This window comes from Ixodes scapularis, unplaced genomic scaffold (assembly GCF_016920785.2).
Source record: "Ixodes scapularis isolate PalLabHiFi unplaced genomic scaffold, ASM1692078v2 PGA_scaffold6__148_contigs__length_123643588, whole genome shotgun sequence".
In the NCBI taxonomy this organism is placed as follows: domain Eukaryota; kingdom Metazoa; phylum Arthropoda; class Arachnida; order Ixodida; family Ixodidae; genus Ixodes; species Ixodes scapularis.
In genome coordinates, this window is record NW_024609881.1 from 77,301,133 (window position 1) to 77,325,967 (window position 24,835).

At 45.2% G+C, this 24,835-nt stretch overlaps 1 protein-coding gene and 1 pseudogene across 5 annotated transcripts; one reads left to right on the forward strand and one right to left on the reverse strand.

Annotated features, from left to right (window-relative positions):
* On the reverse strand, positions 1-24,115 carry LOC8052500 (serine hydroxymethyltransferase). 5 transcript variants are annotated; one of them, XM_040504231.1, is made up of 10 exons: positions 23,931-24,115; positions 22,208-22,346; positions 21,476-21,557; positions 14,559-14,760; positions 12,181-12,539; positions 10,583-10,795; positions 9,825-9,938; positions 8,455-8,577; positions 3,345-3,572; positions 1-623 (listed from the first exon to the last, which is right to left on the reverse strand). In XM_040504231.1, exons 3-10 carry the CDS (start codon positions 21,510-21,512, stop codon positions 457-459), a joined length of 1,443 nt encoding a protein of 480 aa, XP_040360165.1. In that variant the 5' UTR covers positions 21,513-21,557; positions 22,208-22,346; positions 23,931-24,115; the 3' UTR covers positions 1-456. The 5 variants fall into 5 exon arrangements, with proteins under 5 accessions (XP_040360165.1, XP_029824090.2, XP_029824089.2 ...); XM_029968230.4 differs by lacking the exon at positions 23,931-24,115 and having other exon boundaries at positions 22,208-22,390; XM_029968229.3 differs by lacking the exon at positions 23,931-24,115 and having other exon boundaries at positions 22,186-22,390.
* The window catches only part of LOC115309965, an 18,023-nt pseudogene continuing 12,023 nt past the window's right edge, over positions 18,836-24,835 (forward strand).

Here is a 24,835-nt window from a genome sequence, read left to right on the forward strand (position 1 = left end):
TTTAGCAAAAAGTGTAAAAAAATACATTTTATGTTCAGAATGCTCCAACGATGCCCACCACATTAAAAATTGTGAGAAAGAGAAACCGGTCATCCGGCTCGACACAAACGTTTCAAAGCACCGTACGTTCGTGAAAAAAGAAGTAAAGGGCTGAACTGTTGCGGACGACAAGGACCAATCGGAAAACGACGCATAAGTAAATAAAGCACCAGTTGTAAACCTTATGCTCGTATCAAAACAAAATATTTGTACAGAAGAAAGTTTGGACTGCCCGATCGGTCCGAAAAATGTTCCATTAGGCGAGCGAACGGTTCAGAAAAAATGCGAAAATGAGTGAACGAGTGGTAAAAAAAAATGTTTTGACAGAACTATTGGGCACTGGCTTCCGCGGTGAACGGAGGACGGGTGAAGCATCGTTGCATGGCATCATTGTAAGGCAGTCCGTCGCCACGCCGCTCACACCTTCTCGTAGCCGGGCATGAAGAAAGTGAGTGCGAAGTTCTCGACTTGCTCGCGCAGTTCCCTGACTCGATCGACGCAAGCCGGATCCGTCTCCAGCTTCGTCTTGAAGTCCTTCAGGGTTGGTCCTGAGCCCGCTTTCACTTCCAGGGCGAATTGCAAGCCTGGAGGACGAAGACGAGGTTAGTTGGGACCGGTCCCCGGAGGAAACACGTTAGAGATGTGAAATACACTCCTTGAACAAACTCCAGTCCACCACAAACTTTTGTAAAAGTCCCTGAGAAATCTATAAGTGTGTCTAGTGCATTCAGTTGAGTGAGCTTTCACTTCACCAAGCTCCTTCTTGGCGTCCCTTGGAAGTTTGCTCAAGCGGCAGTTCATTGCACGGGGCTCGTTCTTGAGACGAGGGTAACGTAAGGGCGTCAAAAAAAACTATCGCACAATTACCGAGGCAGTGTGAATAACTGAAGTTGTTAAGAAATAACAATAGTTAATGCTTATTATTATTTTTTAATAATGGTAGTGATTAAGGGGACACTACCAAAAAAAGGTCAACTTTTGAACTTTTGACGTAACACAAATTAAATTTACAGTATGTACTTGCAGTTGCAAGGCAAAATGCAGTACAAGGTTCGATCTGTGTACATGAACAGTGTGTAGCAAATTATCATTTTGAAATTCCCTGACTTTTCCAGGTTTTTCCTGACAATTTCAGGTGAAATTCTCCGACCACTGTAGAGGCGATTAAATGTATAAGAGCATTACAACACAAGGCATTGAGAGGATCATTTTGCATGGAGTTAATCCAACTTGTAGATTCCGAAATATTCCGGTTCGTCCAGTCCGGATAAAGCGAGCACTTTCTTTGCGTCGACATCGTCAGTGAAGAGGCCACTTACGGAAACACAATGAAAACACGACGCTCAGCCACACACATTCATAACCGAATGGCAGCATGGCCGCCAGATGCACATTTTCGGATACTTTTGGCCTAAGGATTGGATTGGGGTCTGCGGCTTTCCTATTTGTTACTAAATCTAGTAGCTCTAACTGGATCTAGCCTGCTGTCGTGTTTGAACTGGATTTGTTGGCTGTTTCCTCTGCACCATGTAGCAGACTCTACATCAGGTAAGCAGAGCCAGCGCTCTGCTCTAAGCAAAATTTATTGTCTATTTTTCTGCCACCAAGTCCTCAAGTCCCTGCTCAGGGCACTCGATGGCGTTTCCGGCTCAATTTCCCTGACTGGGCTCGCTTTATGACAATATCCCTGACAATTCCCCGATTTTTCCCGATAATTAAAATTTCCCTGGTAATTCCCGGTTTTCCCGATCGCTAAACACCCTAACGAATTGTAAAAAAAATCAGTCGTTTTTATCAGGAACAGACTGACTTTGTTTAGGAAAACTATCGTTAGAAAAGTAATGTAAGACCTAACGTTTTTCTTCACTAGATCTGCAGCCGTATGCCTGGAGAGTGCAACTGTGAAAACAAAAATTCCAAAAAGTAATTTATTTTATGCTAACATCGCAGTGAAAATATCAAATAAATTTTTTATCTTTTATGTTGACAAAATCTTGGCATATTTTATAAAAGACATCCACAAAGTCATAAAACAACTCCACAGTTGCATTGCCCATAAAGTTTCAGTCAGGAAAAACAATGAGCGAGTCTTTCCTTTTGTGCCATTAACAAACAATAGTTTTCCTGATGTAAAATTCATGCCAAAAAGTGGAACAGAGAAAAATATGTTCAAACTGCTCCAACCTTTAGCTTTTCTTTGGCACTCGTAGACCGAAACTTATTTATAAAAAATTAACTATGCGGTGCAAACTAATGAAACTTTCTGGGAATACTTTCCAGATGTTGGTGGATGTAAATATGGCATTTTTCAAAATCAACTTTTTTTGGCAGAAATATTTTTTTTGGGTAGTGTCCCCCCTTAACTAAAGATAATAATTGATGATAAGGAGATAAATATATGCTTCCTGCCATGGGAATCAAACCTGAGCCCCCTTGATTTGCAGCTTGATGTTGTACCTCTGCTCCGGCCAACGACATGAACCACATTCCTTGGATAGGTCTAAAGTGCAAGATTTATGTGGGTGAGGACGCACAGCACAGCGAACGCTGCGACGCAATCGACCAGATAACGCCTTCCTGGCACGCGTCCGATCCTCAGCCAACAGCATTTCTGCCGTCCAGCCAGTACAGCTGAGGTAAAAAAAAAAGGGTCTCGTTCCGGACGCACGCTCTTCCCGCTCCGAGTGTCTGCTCTGACCTTGACGGATGCTGGCTCGAACACAGCGCCAGAGATCTCTCCGCTTCAACGCATTCATAAAATTGTTACTGCCGCCATCGAGGCATGAAACTAGGGCCAATGAAGAAGCAGTGTCTAAGCAATGCGCATAGTGCAAGTGCCAAGTTCTTCATGGGGTGGCACACACCCAGATTAATAAACAAGCATGGCTCCCATAGAAAAGCGTGGGAAACTATGCCTGCAACAGGCTGATGTTAGCCGCATATTGAGGAGCAGTCCTGTGGCGCCTCTTGCAACCGAGGTGAGTATGAGACCCTTTCTGGCAGCTGCAGTGCGTACGGCACCCGCACCTATACATGTCTTACACCGTGGTTCAGGGTGAAAACACACGCCGTATTCAATCCATTTTTTGGCTGCTCTCGCCGGCGCCCTCTCGGATCAGTGCTCAGCAAATTACGACGACAGAAACTGCTCTTCTGCAAGCAAACTATGTCCACGTGCCGCGGAGCAGTGGGACACAACGTTGCCCCACCGTGTCAAGGTGGAGACGCGCTTCGGTCAATGCGTGTCTCCGCCCCGAGAGCGGTGCTGGCATCAGCACCCCAAGATCGGCAAACCATGGACCCACCCTTGTGGATGAACTCGGCGACTGTGGCCATGTCCTGCTCCTTGAGCCCCCTGGTGGTGAGGGCAGGGGTGCCCAGCCGGATGCCGCCGGGGTTGAGGGCGCTCTTGTCTCCCGGCACAGTGTTCTTGTTGCAGGCAATGGACATGAGCTCCAGCACACGCTCCGCCCGGGATCCGTTGAGCCCCGTCGGGCGCAGGTCCACCCAGACCAGGTGGTTGTCCGTGCCGCCTGCACGCGGGCCGTAGGGGGGACCATGAAACCGTGGCGACACGCATGCAAAAGTGGTACTCTGGTGCCCCGCGTGTTTAGTTCCCTACACCAGCCGTACATCAAAATGGGGTCCCAAAGTGGCCACAAATTATGTCGCAGGAGCATGGCTTTCTAGTGACTCTAGCATGCCCCGTTTACTGCTAAGCTGACGGGGTCGGTGGAAGCACGTCGGACCTGTTAATTGTTGATCTGGCACCACTTTATCATACTGTCCACACATACTCACGTGCAGAAAGCGGAGTCGGACAAGCATGTAGCTTCCGCAGTGATGTAATTGGCCTAAGCAATTTTGGAGCACCTGTCGGAGCAGCCAAAACAGTGTTTTGGAGCAGCAAATGTGGCCTTTGGAGCAACCAAAACAGTGTTTTGGAACAGCAAAGGTGGCTTTTGGAGCAGCCAAGACAGTGTTTCAGAGCAGCAAGAGTGGCCTTTGGAGCAGATATTCTTAGAAAAGTAAATATATTGGTTTTAAGCGCTGTACAAACAAAGGGCACTACGTGTTGTGTTGTGTTCTGATGTGACGTGTTGTGAGGAACTCGCTGCTTGTGTTTTTACTGCTGAGACATCCCCCAACTCTAGTGCTTCAGGCATTGCCAAACAATTCCGAAAAACCGCTTGCCATCATTTTACTGGTTCCCGACGGGCCAGATTTTCATCAAAAGTAAGCAAACATAAACCAATGGAGTGCAAGCGTCCCGGCTGGTGCCTCTGTCGAGCAATCATGTTCGCATGCACGTGAGGGCAACTTCGGTAGGCTTGCAGTTGCGCGTGCTTCCCCGTCGAAGCAACCCCGTCAAAAGCGAGCTTCACGTGTGTTGCTTCTCTGCAGTGGACCGGTGCTTGGAAAGAAGTGCGTTCAGCAGGTCTCACCTGCCGCAATCAACACTTGGAAAAATATAAGATTGCATCTTGGACATAACAGTGCACAAAGGACGAGGACAAAGGAAAGGGACACACAAGGCACCCAAATGCTGACTTGCAAATGAAATACAATACACAAAGAAAGAAGAAGATGAAAGCATAGAAAAGGCTCCCACTATATAAGAGCGCACCAAAGACGCAGCTTAAAAGGCAGATTACAGAAAGCTTAAGGGCGCACTACACATACAGTCATACCCTGAAAGATGCCCCCAGCCCCGAAGGGTAATCCACTCCTATTTTTGACATACTTTCTTACATTAAAAAAAAAAACAAGAAAAGAAAGAAAGATAGCTTTCTTTTATACTCCATTTCACCTTATGTTGTACCGCAGCGAAGGCTAGAAGCGCGAGCTCATAGCGTTGGCAGCTGCCCTTAATGCACGAGAGCTTGTGCCGCCGAGATCTGCCCTAGAGCAAGGAGCTCGCACCTGTAGCCTTTCCTGCGGTACGTCATAAGGTGAAACAGAGTATAGTAATTGCAGTGCCCTGGCCAATGGTGACCTCTGAAGAAATGGGGCTAGTCAGCTATGGCAAGAGATAAATAAGCAGACATTGCTGACGGGGAACGGCAGTTGTCTATGCTTCATTTCCCCTCCATGTGAAAACAAGTTTGGCAAATAACAAAATATGGAAATAGCCTATTTTTTCATTTTTTTTTTTTAATCACAGACCAAAGGTTAGCCCACTCCTTATTTTCCCTTGATTTGCTCTCGCTTTTAGGTGGGCTATCTCTCCGGATGTTACGGTAGTTTTTTTCCTTTGTTCTCGTCCCTTGTGTGCTGTTATGTTCAACATGACGTCATACCAACTAGCCCAGCTCACCACACTTCTAATGAACATCAGAATTCATCTCGAAAGCGAACATCGAATAGTGTATTATTTGAAATTGCCATTCAAACATTTGTGCAATCGTAGAGAAAAGGAACCAAGTTCCCGACCAAAAATATACACACCTTGAAACAAAAACATAGAATGTGAAAGGAACAACTACGGTTTCTTGTAAGAAGCGAGGCCATTTCCAGTTGCCTTTCTAACACCTATAAATCGCGGCACAATTTTTTCATTATTCCCATCGCCAAAGATACTTCTGTAGTACAGTAAGAGACTTTATTTTTGCAGGCTTAATGACTCGCGAATTTTGCAGAGTTTCTGGAACATTTCACGGGCACAATATTTCACAATTCGGAATGATATTCTATGCATTTGCTGCCATGGTGCGATTTATATTTGTGCAACCAATTTAAATAATTATTCGGTTGTCAATTTCGCAAGAAATAGGCACTCGCACGCCAAAGTTAAATTGTTTAGTGTATATTTCGTAAAGATCAGGGACCACGAGAACATTTTCTCACTTGGCTAACTAATGCTCAACACTTGGCTAACTAATGCTCAACAAACGACTTACATTAATAACGCATGTAACAGCTGTGTCTGTACTGTATCAGCTTTTGTCAACACGCCCTGGCTTTTGCAAACAGCATTTATCTATGAGGCTCCGTATCTCACTTCCTTCTCTCCTACTGCCTTTCTCCTCTGAATGGACAGTCATGATCCATACAAATTCCAAAACAAAAGAAAGATTATCTTCTGGTGATGGATGATAATGAGTTCGCAAGAAGAGCACTGTGGGACCGTAAACCCCGAAAGCAAGAAAATACGAACTGCAACCAGAAGCCGCATTGGACTAGAATCTTCTCTAAACTTTTCCCCAAACCTTCTGTGCCCAAAACCTTTGTCTACCTATACAGTAGGGTGTCTATATACTAAATGGGGTCCATATTACAATAAAGCGAAATGACTCTGTGTATTCTAATCTGGAACCGAACCGACTTCGTTGCATTGCAAACCAACTTCCTTTGCCCATTTCTTTTTTAGGTTGCCACAGCTCTATTTAGTCGTGCGAGTAATCTCGTCGGACTTCGCTAAACTGATATACCATTTAGAGAACAAGGAAGATGTTACGATATCAGATAGCAGCGTGGTTTACAACGTGCATCTCGACAAAAATGTGGGGCAAGCAGATACGTTCAACAGAAAGATAATTAAGCAATTGCAGTGTGCATGCAGCGAGATGAAACTGCCATGCAACTTGAGTAACTACGGTTCTACGTTTTCGGAGTTTATTTGTAGGCTAAGTAGGGAGGCATTTTTCTAAGTTTATTTTTCACCTAAAATACAGAGATTTCCGGCACGTTTGCTCATCGTCCAGAAAAATTAATGGTTTTTCGAATGCTTAGTGTTTTTGGTTTATTGTAAAATCCCAAGAGATGCCCCACCCCTATTTTTGGCCTGATTTGCTATATTTTTTTAAACACCGAAAAACAGTCCACTTCTAGTAATAGCAGTGTTGGGATCAATGATGGCCATGGTTTAAATGCGGCTAGTTAGCTATAGCGGGATTAAAGCCAATGTTGCTGGCTGAGGAGTACAGTCATCTGTGCTTCGTTGCCCCTCGTCACCGTAACAAGCTTGGAAGGGACATAACTTAAAAATAGCAATTTTTTTTAACTTTTCTTGCTTGTACACTGAAAGCTGGCCCACTTCATATTTTCATCCGATTTACTCTTGATGCTTGGCTGGCTAGCTTTCGGGATTTTACGGTACGTAGGGAACAGCAGGCAACAAGTTTTGTTGAAGCAGTATTTTCATAGACAAAACAATAAGAGCAGAGCCTTGCCTAAGAGAAAGGTCCGAAGGTGGATGGCTAGAAAGGCCAGACCCCCCTAATGAGGTCGCCCCCCTTTTCGCAGTAAGGGTTTAAAATGCATTCTTTTGTGACAATTACAAACAGAAGTGAAAATAAAGAAAAACAAAAGAGAGTCAGAAGTCTCAGGTTTTTCGGAAAATGTAAAAAGCAGTCGGGACTGGCAGCCCCAAATTCAAAGCTTTTCGGATAAATCCGAATTCGCAATATTTTTAGCGGCAAGCATTTTTTTTGGGCTTTATCGGATTCATCCTAAAACGCGGAACCTTGATTGCTGCCTGCTGCGAGAGCATGCGATACCCAATGGCCACAAAGACGACATGTGGTTTGCTCGACAGGAAGTCCTTAGATTCAGTTCTGGGAAAACTAAATATAATCCGATTTTGAGAAAACAAAATAAAGAGAGGAGATGGGGAGTGGAGACTGTAGGAGTGGTGAAGTGGAGTAGGAGTGGTGAAGGGGTAGGAGTGGTGAAGGAGTGGTGAAGACAATGACAAGCTATCTCTCTAAGTGGGGTTTTCCAACTTGTTCAATATATATGCCACCACTTTTTCCAGAAACATTAGGATGAACCTTCTTTCACAAAAAAGGACTTGCGGTCACAACCAAAACAGCCCTCAGGAACTGGATGATCAAATTAAACTCCGAGATTGAATTGTCATTTTTCTCCTAGAGTAATGAACTCACAAGCTAAATGAGTTCATTTTTTGTGTTTAAACCAATTTCTTGAGCAAGAAATCACCTTCACAGATTAGAGTACCCGTAATATCCCGAGAGATGCCCCACCCCCAAATGATAACCTACCCATATTTTTGGCATGACTTGCTATTTTTTCAAAAACACCGAAGGAGAGCTCACTTCTAGCAATTTTAGGACCATGCCTAAAGGTGACCTTGGCAGAAATAATGTTACATAGCCACGGCGAGAGATAAGTGGACATTGCCGACTGGGAATGACAGTCGAATTTGGTTCATTGCTCTGCGATCACAAGTTTCGCAGGTCACAAAATCTAAAACTAGCACTTTTCAACTTTTTTTTATTACACACCGAAAGGAAGCCCACTTCTTTTCACCCAATTTGCTTTCGATTTTAGGAGGGCTATTTCTCGAGATATTACGGTAGTTCAACATTGTTCGGGGTAACTCTGCTAGTTGCTACGACCCCAAAAACAAACGTATGAGGTCAGAAACGTTGGAAATCACGACCGGACACCCACCAGACACGCAGGTGTAGCCCTTGGCCTGCAGCTCCTTGGCCAGCATCTTGGCATTCTTCACCACCTGCTCCTGGTAGGCCTTGAACTCCGGGGTTTTGGCCTGCTTCAGCGCCACCGCTATGCCTGAACAAACCAGAAAAAAAAATTTAGCGTAATACAGGCAACAGCAGAACTTCGACTCCTATTGCCCTGTACACGAAAAAGTAACGACATCCTTTGAAGAATGCCACTTTCCGTTTTTATCTTGGGTCAATCGTGATGGCGGGCCACAAAGAACACTTTACGAGCGAAATCATTGCGGCTGGTTATCCCGTAGTGCGCGCTTGTTACCAAACATTGGCGTGCTGTAGAGAAGCAACGCCCGCGGAGCTCGCTTCTGCGGGTGTTGCTTTTCCACAGCGCACCCGCCCTCGGCAAGGGGCGCACTAAACAAGGTTTACTCGCCGCGATTAACGCTTTGAGAAATAAGAATATTGCAGTTTGTCTCGAAGCGAATATTGAATCGCGTATTATTCAAAACTACTATTCGAATATTCGCACAACACTACTAAATTCTATTACGTAACCCCACAGAGCCCGTCGTGACAGCATGGTGCAGATGCCGACGTTACGGCGCTCGCAACGAATCTCCAAATGGCGCGGGAGTTGTGCACCACGCCCACTAGCCCCTTGCGGTACGGGAAGTCATCTCCCACGTGGCACCGCAAGGTCGGTTTCATTGCGCTTAGGCTAGAAAACGACGTGGGCATCGCGTTTTTCACTTTTGCTGCCCTCCGCTTACCAAACAACCTTTCCCCGAATTATACTCCTCCCCACTGTGTAGAGAGCACAGAGCCTACTATTCCAAATAGCAAGATCAGAGCGTTAGATTTCTTTAAGTGACGCTGCATTAGCATTCGGCTGGTGCTCCAACGAGTTCTCATGTCCAATCTATGCTTTGCAATGACCTCCTTTAGGAAACACCGAAAATTCGGCATACATTCTTGGTATCTAGGAGGTAGTGTCGGCCGAGCCTAGTTCTTCTCTCCCACAGTAAAATACCGGGGGAGGCACCACCCCACTTACACTGAAAATTGGGTTAGTCTAGGCATTGTCGCTAGTCCAGTCAGATTGCGCGCTTAACGAATTACTTGCAGAACTCCCAAGTTTGGAAAATGTTAATTGTGGTCGCTTGATTGAAGCGGGCACTTCTGCGGTATTTTACGGTAGTCTTTCCTTTCCCTCCTTTGTTTGCGTTGCAGTTTGGAAGATGAGAAAACTAGGAGGAGCTTTCGATTTTGCTGAAACTCGAGGCGGCAAGTCGGAGTTTGAGTGGGATGAAAGCTGTGCGCCACGACCGCTTCATTACGACGCCGAGACGGGCGTCTCACCGGCGATGGTGTTGTTGTGGGGACCACCCTGGAGACCCGGAAACACCGCCTGCTTGATCTTCTCTTCGAGGTCATACATCACCTTCACGCCGGCTTTTGTCTCTGACCTCACACCTGTCACAAAAAAAGAAAGAAATGCAAAGCTGTAAGCAATGTTTTTAGTCAGCTCAATGACAAGTATAGTTGCTTCACTGACATGGACAGATTCTCTTACTATCATTACCATAACGATAGAAAATTGTGCAACTAAATTTTAATGCAATAAACTAAAAAAAAGGTTAGTAGTGCTAATTAGACTCCGCATTCAAGAACACTCAAAACGGTTTTCAATCCACGGCATTATTCGAGGCTCGACGTGCCGTTCAATTTCTTTCGATTATTAAAAACAGGAAGCGAAACTAGTTCCACTAATGTTCCATAAATTCAAGCTTCGCAGAATTCGCAAAAAAAAAAATTAATTTCTTGCGACATTTAAGCATTTCCAAGACATGATTCTGTAGAAATCAAAGCATAAACAAATTCTGGCCATTCGCTGAATTATGCCGCATCATTTTAGTCCGTGCCGCCTATTCAGCTAAACTCCGGTGCCTGTAACACCTCACTGACTGATGTGTCTGGTCGATGCATGGGCGGAGAGGACTATCGTCCCCTTCTGCCCATGCATCGAATGTGGTCCCCAAGTGGACGCCACAAAAGCCGGAGTGTCATGCTGTCAGATGCCGCCATCCTGGCGGTTTGGCGTTGAAGTTCCGACGCACCCTTGCGGTAGAAGATGACGCCGGCCCTGGGGCCGCGCAGGGTCTTGTGGGTGGTGGTGGTGACGATGTCGCAGTATTCGAACGGGTTGGGAGCCACCTGCGCGGCCACCAGGCCGCTCACGTGCGCCATGTCCGCCATGAGCAGCGAGTTGTTCTCGTCGGCGATCTCCCGGAAGCGCTTGTAGTCCAGGTGGCGTGGGTAGCAGCTCACGCCTGAGGCAGCAGACGAGGAGGAGGAGGAGCGATATTAAGCGGGCGATATCAAGGGACTTGCGAAACAATCTTTATTGCATTGGTTAACTATACTTAGTTTACGCTGAAGTCCACGCGCAGCCGACGCCGTAAGCTAAAGGAACCAGACAAGCGGCGTGAAAAGCGCAAGTCACTGGGTCTTTTCTGTTTATGATTGGTCCAGCAATGATATACAATGTACAGAAACATGATGAACACCGTGATGGTGCAATTTTGACGCTGTCCGATTGGTCCCATCAGCTCATAGCATCGACTACGTCTGCACTGAAGGCAAAACTAAGTATAGTGTTCAGATTTAGAAATAATGGAAACAGCGCGCAAACGACAAGGACGGGAGGAAAAGGAGTACACAGGACAAGCGCTTTTCCTCCCGTCCTTGTCGTTTGCGCGCTGTTTCCATTATTTCTAAGCATGAACCAACTCGCCCACATCGCTACTCTGATAGTGTTCAGAGCAAACGGATTACATTTCTGAAGCACGCAGCAGGAAACACTTTTTGTTTGCACGCGATGGATGAGGGCTAATTTTGTTCTCTCTTTTTGTTAGAATGCCTGTTAATCTAATTGGTTTTCCATTTTTTTCCACTTCACGTGGTACAAGTTGTAATTATTTGTTTTCTGTTCTCAAAAAGCTTGTGTGTTGTGTCCATTTTTTTTTTTTTTTCGTTCCTCGTCTTGGGTTTGTAACGGAAGTTACTCATCAGCTTGCCTGTGTTTTTACCTTTGTATACTGTTTTTTTTTTCTTCTCATAAATTCTCTTATTCCAGTTTTACTTGGGCTTTGAGTGGCCCATACTATTATTGCCTAAACAAAAAATAACAATGACAAATAAATAAAAGTGTCGGGAAAATACGAAAGCAAAGAAAATTAGATGTTCCATGTTCAGACAAGTTGAGATCGGGCAACCCTTCTACAAAGACACTGGTTTACACTGTAGATGAGATATTTAGCCGGTGAGGTACGACCACTAGCTTGGGGCTTTTACCATGCACCATGCAGTTGCAATACACGACCGCACGCCGGTTTGACGCATATCCAGATCGAAATGTGCAGGGGTGAGAATCGAACCCAGAATCTTTAGGTTCTGGGGCGCAAGCTTTCGCTCCACATGCTCCGAGCCTAGGCAAATGCATAGGCAAGCAAATGCAAAGGGGGCAGGGAACAGAGGCCAAATTCAGGAAAATCATTTTACGCCAAGACAACCAAGCCAACAAGTTTTTAAGTCACGCACATCCCAAGCAATGCGAAACTAACAATTATTTTGTTTCAAATCAATTCGGGAATCCAGCCTCAGTTCCCAACGTAGCGCCGAGGGTTCGGCGGAGCTCGAACTCGATTCCGCTCACCCGCAATGATGAGTTTGGGCTTGAAGAGCAGCGCCGTCTGCTGGAGCTTGTCGTAGTCAATGAGCCCCGTCTGCGGGTTCACCTTGTAGGGCATCGACTCAAAGAAGATGGACGTGGCCGAGATCTTCTTCTTGTCCGTAAAGAAGCCGTGGGTCAGGTGGCCTCCGTCGGGAAGGTCAAGCCCCATTATCCGGCCGTGGGGCTCCACCACCCCCGTGTACACCGCAAAGTTGGCCGGGGAACCAGAGTAGGGCTGCACGTTGACCCCCCAGCGCTCGGGGTCGAGGCGGAACGTCTCCAGGGCGCGCTTCTGGCAGAGGATTTCGATCTCGTCTATGAACTCGTTGCCGCCGTAGTACCTAAAACGCGCAAGGAAGGGTTAGAGGTCGTCCCGGAAAGGACGGTAAGAACGGCACTTTGGGCCACTAAGTGAACTAACGACTTTGGAGTTCTTTTGTTTGTCGTAGGGCAGCATCGAGTTCCTGGGTAGCTCACTAAGCTACAAAACAATTTTCAGGCCTGTCGCGATAAACGTGGGCTGACCAGACGCCCCATTTCGGGTACGTCTGGCCGCCCAATGGGAATGGCCAAGCCCCTAGCTATGTCTGGAACTCAGCATGAGCCCCAACCCTAACGCGTCTGTGTAACGAACATCGGCACCAGATCACGTGGTCACTTGTTCTGGCAACAAGTTGAGGGAGGGGTATATGTTGCTCTTTTATTTTCGCCGTTGCCTATGCATGGAGAGAAAACCTAACACATGTTTCGTAGGTCATGAACGTCAAGGATTGTTTTTATGCGGTATTTACTAAAAGTACAAAAATCATTCCACCGCCCCATTAACCATTTAGCACCAACACACGCGTCACCACTTTGCACCGGCGTGCTAGCAGCAGGGGCTGATGCAGGGGAGCTGCAGGTTATCTGGATCGACTCAGAAATTTCCCTCCCTCTTGTTGGTTGACATCTTTTGGTTATGATTATGGGACTTCTCTAGTTTTAAAGATAGAAGAGATAGACAAGTATTTGAATATATTCAAAACTTCTCCACAGCCGTTTAGTCTACATAAAAAAAGTGCTGTGCAAGAGTTGATTAATGTCTCCTGTCGAGGTTCTACTGCAGAATGTAGTTCAGTTAGGGCAGTGCATCGTTTAAAAAGATTAAACTAGCTCTATTGCCACCTTTCAGTCGAGTAAATAAAATTAAAGAGGATGCTTCAGACCGATTATGTGTAGGAATGCTTTTGCATTCCTACATGCAGCACATTCCTACAAGCAGCGCACCACATCTTCCTATTGCACACGGTGCTCCGGCGGTGACATCACGCTCCCCCACTGCACAGGCGCAGCGAACCCCGCCAGCCCCACGCCCTCCGTGACGATGCATCTGCGTTGCTGTGCTTTTGGCAGATAGGAATTTAACTGCCGTTTCGCAGCTACGGACAATTACAGACAATGCCGGCTTCGCTCCATGGGACCGTTAATGCTTTCGCATAAATATTTATTCATTTAATCGTTGCATTGATCCCCAGGCATAACATATTTTCAAAAAGAACTAGAACTGCACATATTGCTTTTTACTATTTTTTTGTCACGTGATAAATTATAATGTCCGGCACCACCTGAAACTTGATGGTGCCCACAGAAATGCCGTACACACATATAAAAATGAGATATGTCTTATAAAACCAACTTAAGCTTTACAATCACTCTAAATTACAATCATGTATGCAATCTGGATTATCGTGGAAGACAACAAGGCTTTCTCGTAATTTGAAAAATATACAGAAAATATTAGTGCGGGAACTTTCACGTTTTGCTTAGAGAACTCGGCTTTTGCACCCCTTAGAGCCCTATCGCAACGGGTGACAAAAAGTCACACTAGCCTCATCACCCTGACAATGATCGGGAGCATTCACTGTGTTGTGATTGAGCCGGGCACATGCTAGGTATGTGCAACGTCATGGTGTGTCACAAGGTTACATGACTGATGTCACACAATGTCATGATTTTAAATGATGTAACACTATCACAACAAGATGGTATGTGGCACTCTGACAACGTCCCGCGACATCTGTGTCACATGACATAACAGTGTCATGTGACATCATTACGCATTGTGGCATCGTGGCATCACATGACATGACATGACGTCACAGTCACAATGCCATATACGACAGCAAGCACCACGTTGCATTAGAGTGTCATATGACATCATGGCGTCTCACGGCGTCATAATGTCACAGTGCATCGCGACGACTCTTCACGACGGCTTTCTCATAGAATGCGGCTGGCAAATCGCATTCTGTGTTAAAAGCCGCCACAGTTAAAGCATTAAATGACCCGACAGTTATTCTATTGAGTGACTCGGTGATCACCTCTGTCCGGGGTATCCCTCCGAGTACTTGTTGGTGAGGCACGTGCCTAGGCACTGGGTGACCGCCAGGCTAGTGAAGTTCTCCGAGGCGATCATCTCAAGGCCCCGGAGCTGCCGCTGCTTTTCCTGGAGCACCAGCGAGTGCAACTCGGGGTCGCACTCCTCCAGAGGACGTTGCATGAATGCGGGCTCCATGGCCGACTCTGAGCAGGCGACGCGCAAAAGAAACAAAGCCGAACAGAGTTAAGCCGTTTCTCAGATCAATATTTCAGACAAGTGGCTTCAACTTCGTACTCGGAAATGAATCTCCCAGAAGATCTCGAGAGAAGTAATGCTGGGAGTCTTATATATGCTCCTAATATAAAAAATTTCTTGCCACATGAACAAAAGCTAGCCGTGTCCAAAGAAAAAAAAGTTGAAAGGTCGGTTACGCTTTTTAATTGCAGTGCATCTTAGCTAATATTGCAGACAGTGCTTTATACAGTGCACAACGTCACCTTGTTATCCCACGTCGCTTCTACAGCTTGGTGTCAGACAAGTTTTACTGCCTTCCACCACCCAAGTCAGTGAAACCTGTTGACTATTGGCACATTTCACTCCACTATTAGTCTCCATAAACACCTTTCAACTGTGAGAAAAAAAACCAAGGAAAAAAAAAACAGCAATGCGGGTGCATGCTAACCGTGGCACACTTTCTACATCTTTATCAACCTTTTTCATTTACTTTCGTCTCCCGCCACTTGGTCGGCATATCCGGCATGGGCAACAAAAAAATAATAAAACATTTCAACCTGCAAAAGAGAAGGATTGAGGGGAGGCAAAACGAAAATGGTTTACGATATCCTAGAGTAAAATAGGGGGCGCTACCACCAAACAAACATGGCGGCTGGGTCCAGGTCGCGTCGGCTCGGCCGGGCCGCCTGAACGGGTGGCGCATTCAATTTAACAGATTTTCTTTTGTTTAATGCCCAATTATATAGGTATTTGAACTAAGATGGTTAAGTGCAGCCGGTGCACATAAACTTGCAGAGCATAGTTTTGTTTTCTCTGTGTATTTTCTTCCTTTCACGTCAAACTTTCATTTTTGAGATTTCGTTCAAAACCTAAACTATGGGCTCCGGAGAGACTGTAATAGACTCTAACCAGTTTTGATCATCTAAGGAAAGTGGTGATGGCTACATAGTTGTTCTACCAAGAGTAATTCTCAGCTAACTCACATGCCTCGACCATGTGACTTATCTGTCCGCAAAATCAAGCTTTTGTGCATGTCCGCCTTTCAGAAACAACTCCAGTCGTCTGCTCAGTCAACAACACAGGCTGCAGGAAAATTACGAAAATTAAGCAAGCGCTTCTTGAACCAAGGAGCTTGTTAACCCGCTGGCGCCCCACTAAGCAACTGATACTCGTATTTCAATTCAGCTTTTAGTAGCAATCGAGAAGTCATTTTGACGAGCAGGTTATGTATTATATTACATACTATGTCCGCTAAAGCGATATTAGTATATTTTTCGGGTTGAAATATGAACTTAGTTGGCTAGCTACTAGGTGAACTGCTGAATAAAAGTATATTTGACAGACAGACAGATACTACTTAAACTTAGCCAAATGGCTCTAGCCGGTAGCACGGAGTCTAATGCAAACAAACTGAAGAGAGTCTTCATCGGAGATTCACGAAGAACCTCTCTGCATTGAACTTGACTTCGAATCCTGAACGGAGAAAATGAGTATTTTTTGTGCCTGGTCAACCTGAGCAATGTAGACGTATATTGCTGCTGTCTTTGACGGGGATATAATATAAATATTGGAGGTGCAATAGATCATAATGCCGTGACAGCTTCTGACTTTGCGAGACGCATACCCCACCCTTTGAAAGCAGATAATTTCCCTCATTAATCATATGCAGCAAGCAGGTTCTCCTGAATCAAGTAATTGCGAAATCAGTCCAACTCCTTCGGTGTGGTCCAGAGGCTTTTTCGGCGAAAAGCAGCCAAGATGACTAGCCCACGCACCGATTGGCGTGGGTGGCTCAAACTTGAAGCTAATCGAACACAACCAAACTCAAGAAAAGCAGCTATCGAACCTTCCCATTCACTTGACTGCAACATTGGCATTCCCTCCAGTGAAACACCTCGTCTGTCGTCCACTGTTCTACATCCTTATAAAGAAACCACTTATCAGTTACCAAGTAGTCGTCACTTTGAATGTGATTCGAGACACGCAAGAAATCTAAATGTTTTTCCGTGATTCCTCCCCATCCAAGAAATCGAAAGCACACAACCGTGTGTTGTGGTGTAAAAGGGGCTTTCAAACACATGATGGAAGGAAACAATCTACTGAAGCTTCGCCACACTAATGAATACTCAGGCAAACTTAAGAAATTTTCGGATACTTTGTCAAATTACATTGTTCGCCACCGCGCTGACAACATGTGTCCGCGAAAGCCACCAGAGACGCGGAGGGGCGCCGAGCGACCCGGTCTGCCTGGTTCCCGGTTTTTCCACTTGGTGGCGTCCGTTTTGCTGGAGTTGCGAATTGGCATGGCGATGGCAAAACAATGTTTTCGCCCATACTGGAAGTGACAACATTCAAGATGGCGATGCCCTTGTGAAAAAGGTCTACTCTAAATTACTTAATTTTTGTGAGGACCTAATTTTTACGAGTTTCGCGAATCACCTACAGTTCGCGAAAAATAGGTCCCGTGAATAATTCCGGTAAAATGTGCACACACTGGAATCTATATTTAAATCCCACCGTGTCACAAAAATTAGAACCACCGAATTATTAAAAAATTCCAGCTTTTACCTACATCGCAAAAAAATTGAGCCCACGAAAAATAAATCGTTTTCAGTACAGACAAATCTTGTTAATTCATACTCGAGGGTGACCAAAATTTGTTTCAATAAAGCAAAGTTTGAATTACTGAGAGTTTTCTCCGATAGAGACACATAGGATGGAACCTACATGTTAGTTTGAATTATCCACAAGTTTGAATTAGGAGAGTTTGAATTAACGAGATTTGACTGTATATAGCTCTGATGTAAGGGGCATGTTTTGAAGGCTGCCATTTCTGACCCCAATCGAAAGTCTTAAAACTGATGGAGTCCCAGGACCAAGCTCGAAAAGCTACGTAACTGGCAGATCAGTGGCCTTCTGCACGCAAGAGGCTACGACCGTAATCAACGAGTGGGTGGTGCAACTTGAAAATGGCTCAAATGATACGAGAAACCGGGAACACTCTGTGAGCGCAACCAGATAGACAGATAAAGTTCCACCTAAAAACAAGCGTTTGGTGGCAAAGCCACTAATGCCAACTGCCTTTTCAACTTAAGTAGTACGGTCAGATTTCCAAAAGGACGCTCGGAGCAAATCTATTAATTATAAGAGTTTTTAAGTTCCCCCAAAAACTATTTTCAGGAAACGGAGGAGAGCTTTAGAAGGCTTCAGAGAGCTGCACGCTCCCAGCGCATAGCAGCCACTACAAAAGTAACTCCACAGAAGATCTCGTAAGAAGTTCGGCACTGCAAACGCGAGACACCCCGCTTTAGAAGCATAGTTAATGAATTGTTCACGCTGCAGGCAAGAGGTCACGTGATGGAATGTGCAACACCCCTGTGCACCGCGCAACTCGAGGAATGTGCGTGGTGTGAGACATGTGTCAAATGTAGAAGAAACTTCGCACCACACACCCACATAAAGCAGGACGTCTCTATAGCAAAGACTGATACAGTGAAGATATGGATACAGTGAAGCAAATTCAGAGTATGCCACTACTCGTACATGCTTTACGGGTTCCGATACGGCAGAGTTACTGATATATGGTTTCCTAAAATAAAACTGACTTTATGAAAGAAAGAGGTACAATTATTGCCGTCATAAATGCAACAGAAGCTGTACCAAATGGTGACCAGGTCATACCTCGAAAGAAAAAAAGCGTACATGAAGTGCTTCAAGAGCAAAGTGGACAGCATTGAGAGAGGAATAGGAAGTTTGTAGGGAAATACCTTATCTTGTCTGCAATAAAAAAAAAAAATGTTTGGATAAGAGACAAGTAAAAAGTTCAATAATTGAACATTGAGGAGCAGGCCAGACTGACCTTTTTCTCTGCCGAGAAGCCGAGCGTACGTCCCAACGTCTGAGACTGTGTGGATCAACTGATAAAGATGGCCAGTCTCCAGCTATCTATCATTGCGCTAGACGCTAGACAAGGCGGGCCCGGCGTCAAGGTTACGCGGATAACAGACGACAAGACAGGGGCTACGTGGTCGCCCGTGACGCAACAAAATATACGCTCTGATGACGCGACAGCGTGCCAAGGGTAGCAACCACTGTGACGTAGCTATTGAGGACCAACAATGGAACAACAATCCCAAGCCCCCTCCTGTAAACAGAAAGTGTTGCGGCAACGGTCGGTAAAGACATTCTTTTTATTTTTATTCAGCAATACTGTTAGTCTCACAGGGGAAATTACGGCAGGTGAGACTTAAACCAAAACTAAAAAAATCGCAATACACAAAGAACCCCAATACGAGCAGTAACGTATTGTTTGAACATTATATGAAACGATTTATGCTAAATGCGCAGCAAACGTATCGAGTGATCCTTGTTGAACCATCTCTCGAGAAAACCCGTCTAGTCTCTGAAACAACCCACCTGAAGTTAACAACTCCATACTTTCTCAAAGGTAGCATATTTTCCAGTATATAAATCCAATCTTTTTTTTTTTTTTTTTCGCTAAATTAAGAGATTATTTTTGCAGTGGGCACGAAGCTAGCAATGGGGAAGCGCGGATGATATCTAATCATGCGCGTTTCCCCACTGCTAGCTTCGTGCCCACCGGACAAGTGGTAACTTTGGTGCACCCCCGCATTTCCCACGTGCTTCAAGCCGTTCTAAAATTAACTGACTTAGTGGTTTTCGATGATGATCAGCAAGTTTCTCGTTGAACCCATATGTTTATTTTCCCTAATAAAAAAAGATAATTATTAAATTTCAGTTAATTACTCAACAGACTGTGACAGTTGTTCACTTATCAAATGTTTGCCAAGCTCAAGAAACATATAGTGAAGGCAGCATTCATGTACCAGTAAAGACGACTTTTTTAAAAATCCGTTTCGAAAGTTGGCTTATAAGTTGCATCCTTGTACAAGGATGCAACTTATAAGCCAACTTTCTTGTGAAAATGGCTGTTTATAGGGAAATACGACTTCGAGACTGGAGTATATGGTAAATGAAATATTGATACAAGACTTGAATGTGAACACGAAATGAACATATTCAAACTAGACACTTTTTGTAGATAGGCAAGGGCTGATAAGGAGACTGGATTGTTTTTATGTGCCTCCAGGAGAAAGTGCTAATCATGAAAGCACGTGCCAACAAAATGAAAGTGTCTAGGCACATTCGCTAGGCGTATTGGAGGAAATAAGTGCTGTCTGGCACAAGCCAGCGAAAATATTGCCACACCATATCTGCTTGGCTAGTTGTTGCCTGTGACAAAAAAATGAGGTGCTCTTTTGTTTTCTAGAGATATCTATTAAGTTGAGGCTTGAAATCTAAAGTACATGTCCCCAAAAGAATAAATAAACTATAAGTTTTTCTTTTTTGCAAAAGTAAATTATGCATCGCTGAATGCTCACTATCCGACCAAGTGTAGTGCTAGCAGCGCGGACCAGATGCCAAATTTTCAAAACTAACCGTTATGCACGTTCTTCGAAAATTCTAAGCAATTTTCTGAAAATTTTAATGGAACAATGGGGCGTCTGTTTTCGGTAGTTTGAGTCATTCAGCCCAATCTCTTTGCGGACTTCGTCGGCAACCATTTCCCATTTGAAAATTTCTGAAAATAGCTTTTAACTTTCGAACAAGACAACGATTTGTTCCGAAACATTGCCATCTCGGCAAAGTTTCAGGCGACCCAGCGTTCCGTGATGCATAATTAATTTTTGCAATTAAATAAAAAACATTTGGGGGGGGGGACGTCCTGTACAACATTGCCTACGTATTGTTGGAATTCAAAATGCTTCCTGCTGACAAAATGTAGAGCCCAAGCATCGTACTCAGCTTGATAAAACCACTGGACAGAGCAATGCCAGCAATCTGCTTTGCTCAAGCACCTCTTTGCAGTACGTTAGCAGCTATCGCAAGCAAGTAATATAATCCGTCGGTTTTCAATAGAATTTTCTCGAGTGTGCCATGGCATGTACTCCGTCTGAAATGTTTATCTCGGAGATGGCTCGAAGAGGACCGTGGACGCACAGCGGCCGCTGAGGCGAGAGAGCGCAAAGATTTCCCCTGCGAGCCAAGAGATAACGCGATACAGGCAAATCTTGTTTCTGTGCGTCTATGTCTTTTTGCCTAGTTTAGCAGTTGACAGGAATGATGCAGCACTTTTTGCCCATGTCAAGAAAGACTCAGAAGGAGTTAAATGGAGCATGCTGCATCATCGCACCAAGAATACCTTGGGGTGAAAGCAAGCTTATAAATCTGTTTATAATCCACAATTCTTTTAGTGATTAAAAAAAAAAAAAAAAAAAAAGAGCTGGTGGAAGTTTTGTAGGGAATAAAAGCAACAAAGTTTTAAGACTCTTTGCTTTCACCACACGAAGATTAAAAAAAAAAAAAAAAGATACATAAAATTGCATGACAATGTGCAAACAAAAAGTTTAAAAATGTACCTTGATTATTATATTTACAGTCCAGTATTTCTTTGCATCTTGTGCATCGACAAGCGAGATATGTTTAATATCAATCGCACGAGTTACGCGACGAACGTACGCAATCATACGCATTAAAAGTGGCGCACTTCGTTGAACATGCCAAGTTTTCATCTTTGAGAGAAAAAAAAACAGCAATAGTAGTAACACTTGTAGCAATTTAAAATCATACACTAGGACACGTTGCACGCTATAACACACTTACGATTTAAAGCGCCGTCACCGTTGTGATGTTCACTCATGGTTGCAGCGTGCTGTCAGGCCGTCGTGGTACCACCAGGAAGTCACTGGAACGGTTGCGCAAATATCGATGTAGTACGTAGTAGTAGTACTTTTCACTTCCGCTCACGTAGCTTTTCTAGTAAGAGATCGATGCAACTTCGCGGTAGACGGCAAAGAAGTGACACAGTTTATCTCGGTGATTTTTTGCCGGCTACGAAAAGTTGGAGAGGAGAGGAGAGAGCGGGTCAACTGGGCGGTGCAATGACCTACGTCTGCTATCGACTGACCGGTTTTTCCGTCTGGACACTTCGAGCCCGCCGGACCAACTAAAATAATTTCGTCCACCATTTTGTTGTTGCGATCTGTCTGGCGTGTGCCAAACTCGAGCATTTCAAGGATTTACATGCCTTCTCAAATGCGTAGAGCACCGCTGACATCATTTCAGCCGATTACGATGTAATCCTTCAATGTAGTAAATTTGTTTGAAGAAACAAACTAACAACAAAATGGCGGAATGACGTCATGTGCAAACAACCTATAATTGGTCTGTAATCGCTGTCTGGGTAGCACGAAGGTTAGTCGGTAAACCCAGCGCTCAAGGTAAGCTACCTATTACTTGTCCACAGGTTTCTCGCAGCTTCACTGCCAGTCGCTGAGGAAGTTATCAAACAGTAAACAAGAGTTGGAACCTACAGTTAGAACGGATGAAACGTGCAGCCAGGCGAAGCTGAGATGTCAGAATAGGTGCTTCCCGCGCAAAGTATGCGCAACCTGTTGCTACTGGGACGGCTGTCGGCTGTGTCGGCTGCTGTGTTCCTTCAGCAACACGGCATGGCACGGCACGTTTGAAACCCCTAGATAAAGAGAAACAACGTCAACAAATTCGGCAATCGCTTTCTGGCTAGCAGGGGGGTAAAGGTGGGTGAGGAGGAGTGGCAAATCCCGTGCGCCGACATCCTGGGTCCCGAGTGAACGATCGCAAAAGAGAGCGACAGAACACGAGAGAAAGAAAGCAACGTTGCCATGGTAAACACGGAGAGTGAAAACTCTCAGCAATATAAACAGTGATAATTTAACGTTGTAAACTAAATTCTGAGCTATTCTAACGCTTATAAAAAGCAATAAAGTCATTACGCTGCATTAACTTCCCTTCTGTCGAAATCTCGGAAATCTGGTGGTTACGCAGTTTCGTATTCCTCAACCGCGCCCAGCCGCGCCCCACCAGCGAAGCCGGGTATATGGTTTAGTTTAGCGTTAACGCGAGGCCGTACATCTGCGCGCTATGCAAAAAGAAACCTTCGAAAAGAACGCGAGTATCTTTCCACCGGTAAGTTCGTGGATTGTTGAAGTTCACGAAACTGCTCTGATGATGTAACCGTGTTTGGGACCCAGAGTGTCTGCCTGCATGGTCCGCCGCTTGCGGCAGCCAGAATGTATGGGAAAATGGCGGACCTTTTCCTCTAGATTTAGTATATGATCTCTATGCTGGCTAGCCAATCGGTGCCATCGGTTTCTCGGAAGTTTAAACAAACCACGTGATATAAAATTTGCGTCAGCACCAATGAGGTAGAGGGAGCACTCACAGTTTATAAACGATGAGGCTTATATAAATGACAAATTATTAAAGTAACTAGAAACATGTAAAGTTCAGGCTAAACTTATCGAAACTCGCTAAACTTATCGAAAACGATCGTAGTTCGTGGGCTCATCCGCTAACATTGTATAACAAAATCGGCGGCGCGGCGCCGAGTATTTATTGGCGGCGACGCGACGTGCGAACTTTTCGGCGCGAAACCGAAACCTTACTGAAAATGCTATTTGGTTAAAACTTAAAACCCTGGGTTTTGTTTAACCGATGATGCGACAGAATGAAACATTTAGGAACTGATAGGGCAGTTATTTATTTTTACGAATCCTTACACTGAACTAACGTCGACGTTTCAGTACGGTGGTTGTAGCCTGTCGCTGTGCCTATTTTATCTCGGAAGGTACGTCTTTCTTTCAACGTTAGACGGCTTACAGAATACCGCGCACGACAGCTCCTCGATCATCACTGAGCAGTGCTGGCTTATTATCAATTCCTATTTTAATGCCCTTGACGTTTGACAGCGGCTCGCCTTTGCACACAACCGTATGGGCCGCGCTTCAAAACATTTTAATTCTCGTCGTCTTGTAGTTTTGCTTTCGAAAACCCTTTGTGCCCGAGCAGCTGAACGATCCAGAACTCCCGCGCTACACACCTTCAAACCTTTGCCGCGGCGCCGATTCTTGATCGGTATCCAAGCGTGCGAAGGAACAGAGACGCAGCGCTTCGGCGTACCAAGAAAGCTTTGATTACGCCGCGAGACCGGCAAAACATCCTTTCGACGAGTTCTGCCTTTTTCCTGTGGCGCTGCGCTTTTGTGAAGTTTCCAAGTATTCTGAAAGGGAAGTCTCACCGTCTTTGTCGCGGGTTTAAGAAACTTCGACGAATGACGACGAACGCGTAGTAAACGTGTCTTCAGCACGCTGCCGCCAGCCTCTGCAACGCTCGCAGAAACGCGATTTCGCTACATGCAAGATGGCCGTCCGGTGGCCGCACTGGCCGCACTCGCGCGCCCGCGCACCCGCGCTGCGTGGTAGCAATTAACACTGTAGTTGTAGTCACTGTGGTTGTAGTAGTTGTAGCACCTGTAGCAACGTGCAACCAGTGCAACTGCGTGCGTGCAACCGTGCAACGTTGCGCGTTGCGCGGTAAGCAACAGAAGGGCAGTGGCAGTTTCGGCTGAGACGTTGCCTGTGCTTCCTTTGCATTTTTGCACGTGAAAGTGAAGTTGGTTTCGCGTTCCGACACTTGTCGACTTCAACAAACAGGTACTGTTGTCAAGACTAAATCGTTTGGTGCGTTACATAGAGGCGGCCGTGACTTCATGTAGCAGGTTCTTTTGCGTATGAGTCGCGTCACTTGAAACCGTAAAAACAATGCTCGCCTAACTGTGGGTGTGTGTTTTTTAGCAGCATTAAACGGTTCAACCAAAGTAAAAAAAAAAAAAAAAAAATGACACGCAGGTAAAGGGGTGACGAATTTGGCAGAGGCATTGGGATTTGCTGGCGAGGATATGGAAGAATAGAGGAGAAAATTAGTCAAATATTGGTTTTGTTTGTTTGAAACGTAGTTTAATATATACACCCTCACCACCTTGACCTCAGGTCATTTGTGGTTTGGGGGGGGGGGGGGGGGGGGGGGGGGTAAAGTAAAGTGGATAGGGGGGGGTGGGGTAGGGTTTGAAAGCCGTAACCCAGACAACACTTGGACATCCCCAGGATGTCCTCAGGACAACCTTTTGAGGACATTATGATGTCC

Bases quoted from the DNA above. Each gene is read 5' to 3' on its own strand.
- LOC8052500 (XM_040504231.1), bottom strand. From the start codon at position 21,512: ATGAGTGAACATCACAACGGTGACGGCGCTTTAAATC. The intron at 8,578-9,824 runs GTGAGACGCCCG...TGGTTTGTTCAG, and splicing joins CCACAACAACACCATCGCCG to GCATAGCGGTGGCGCTGAAG. The intron at 624-3,344 runs GTGGGTCCATGG...TTCGTCCTCCAG, and splicing joins CGCCGAGTTCATCCACAAGG to GCTTGCAATTCGCCCTGGAA.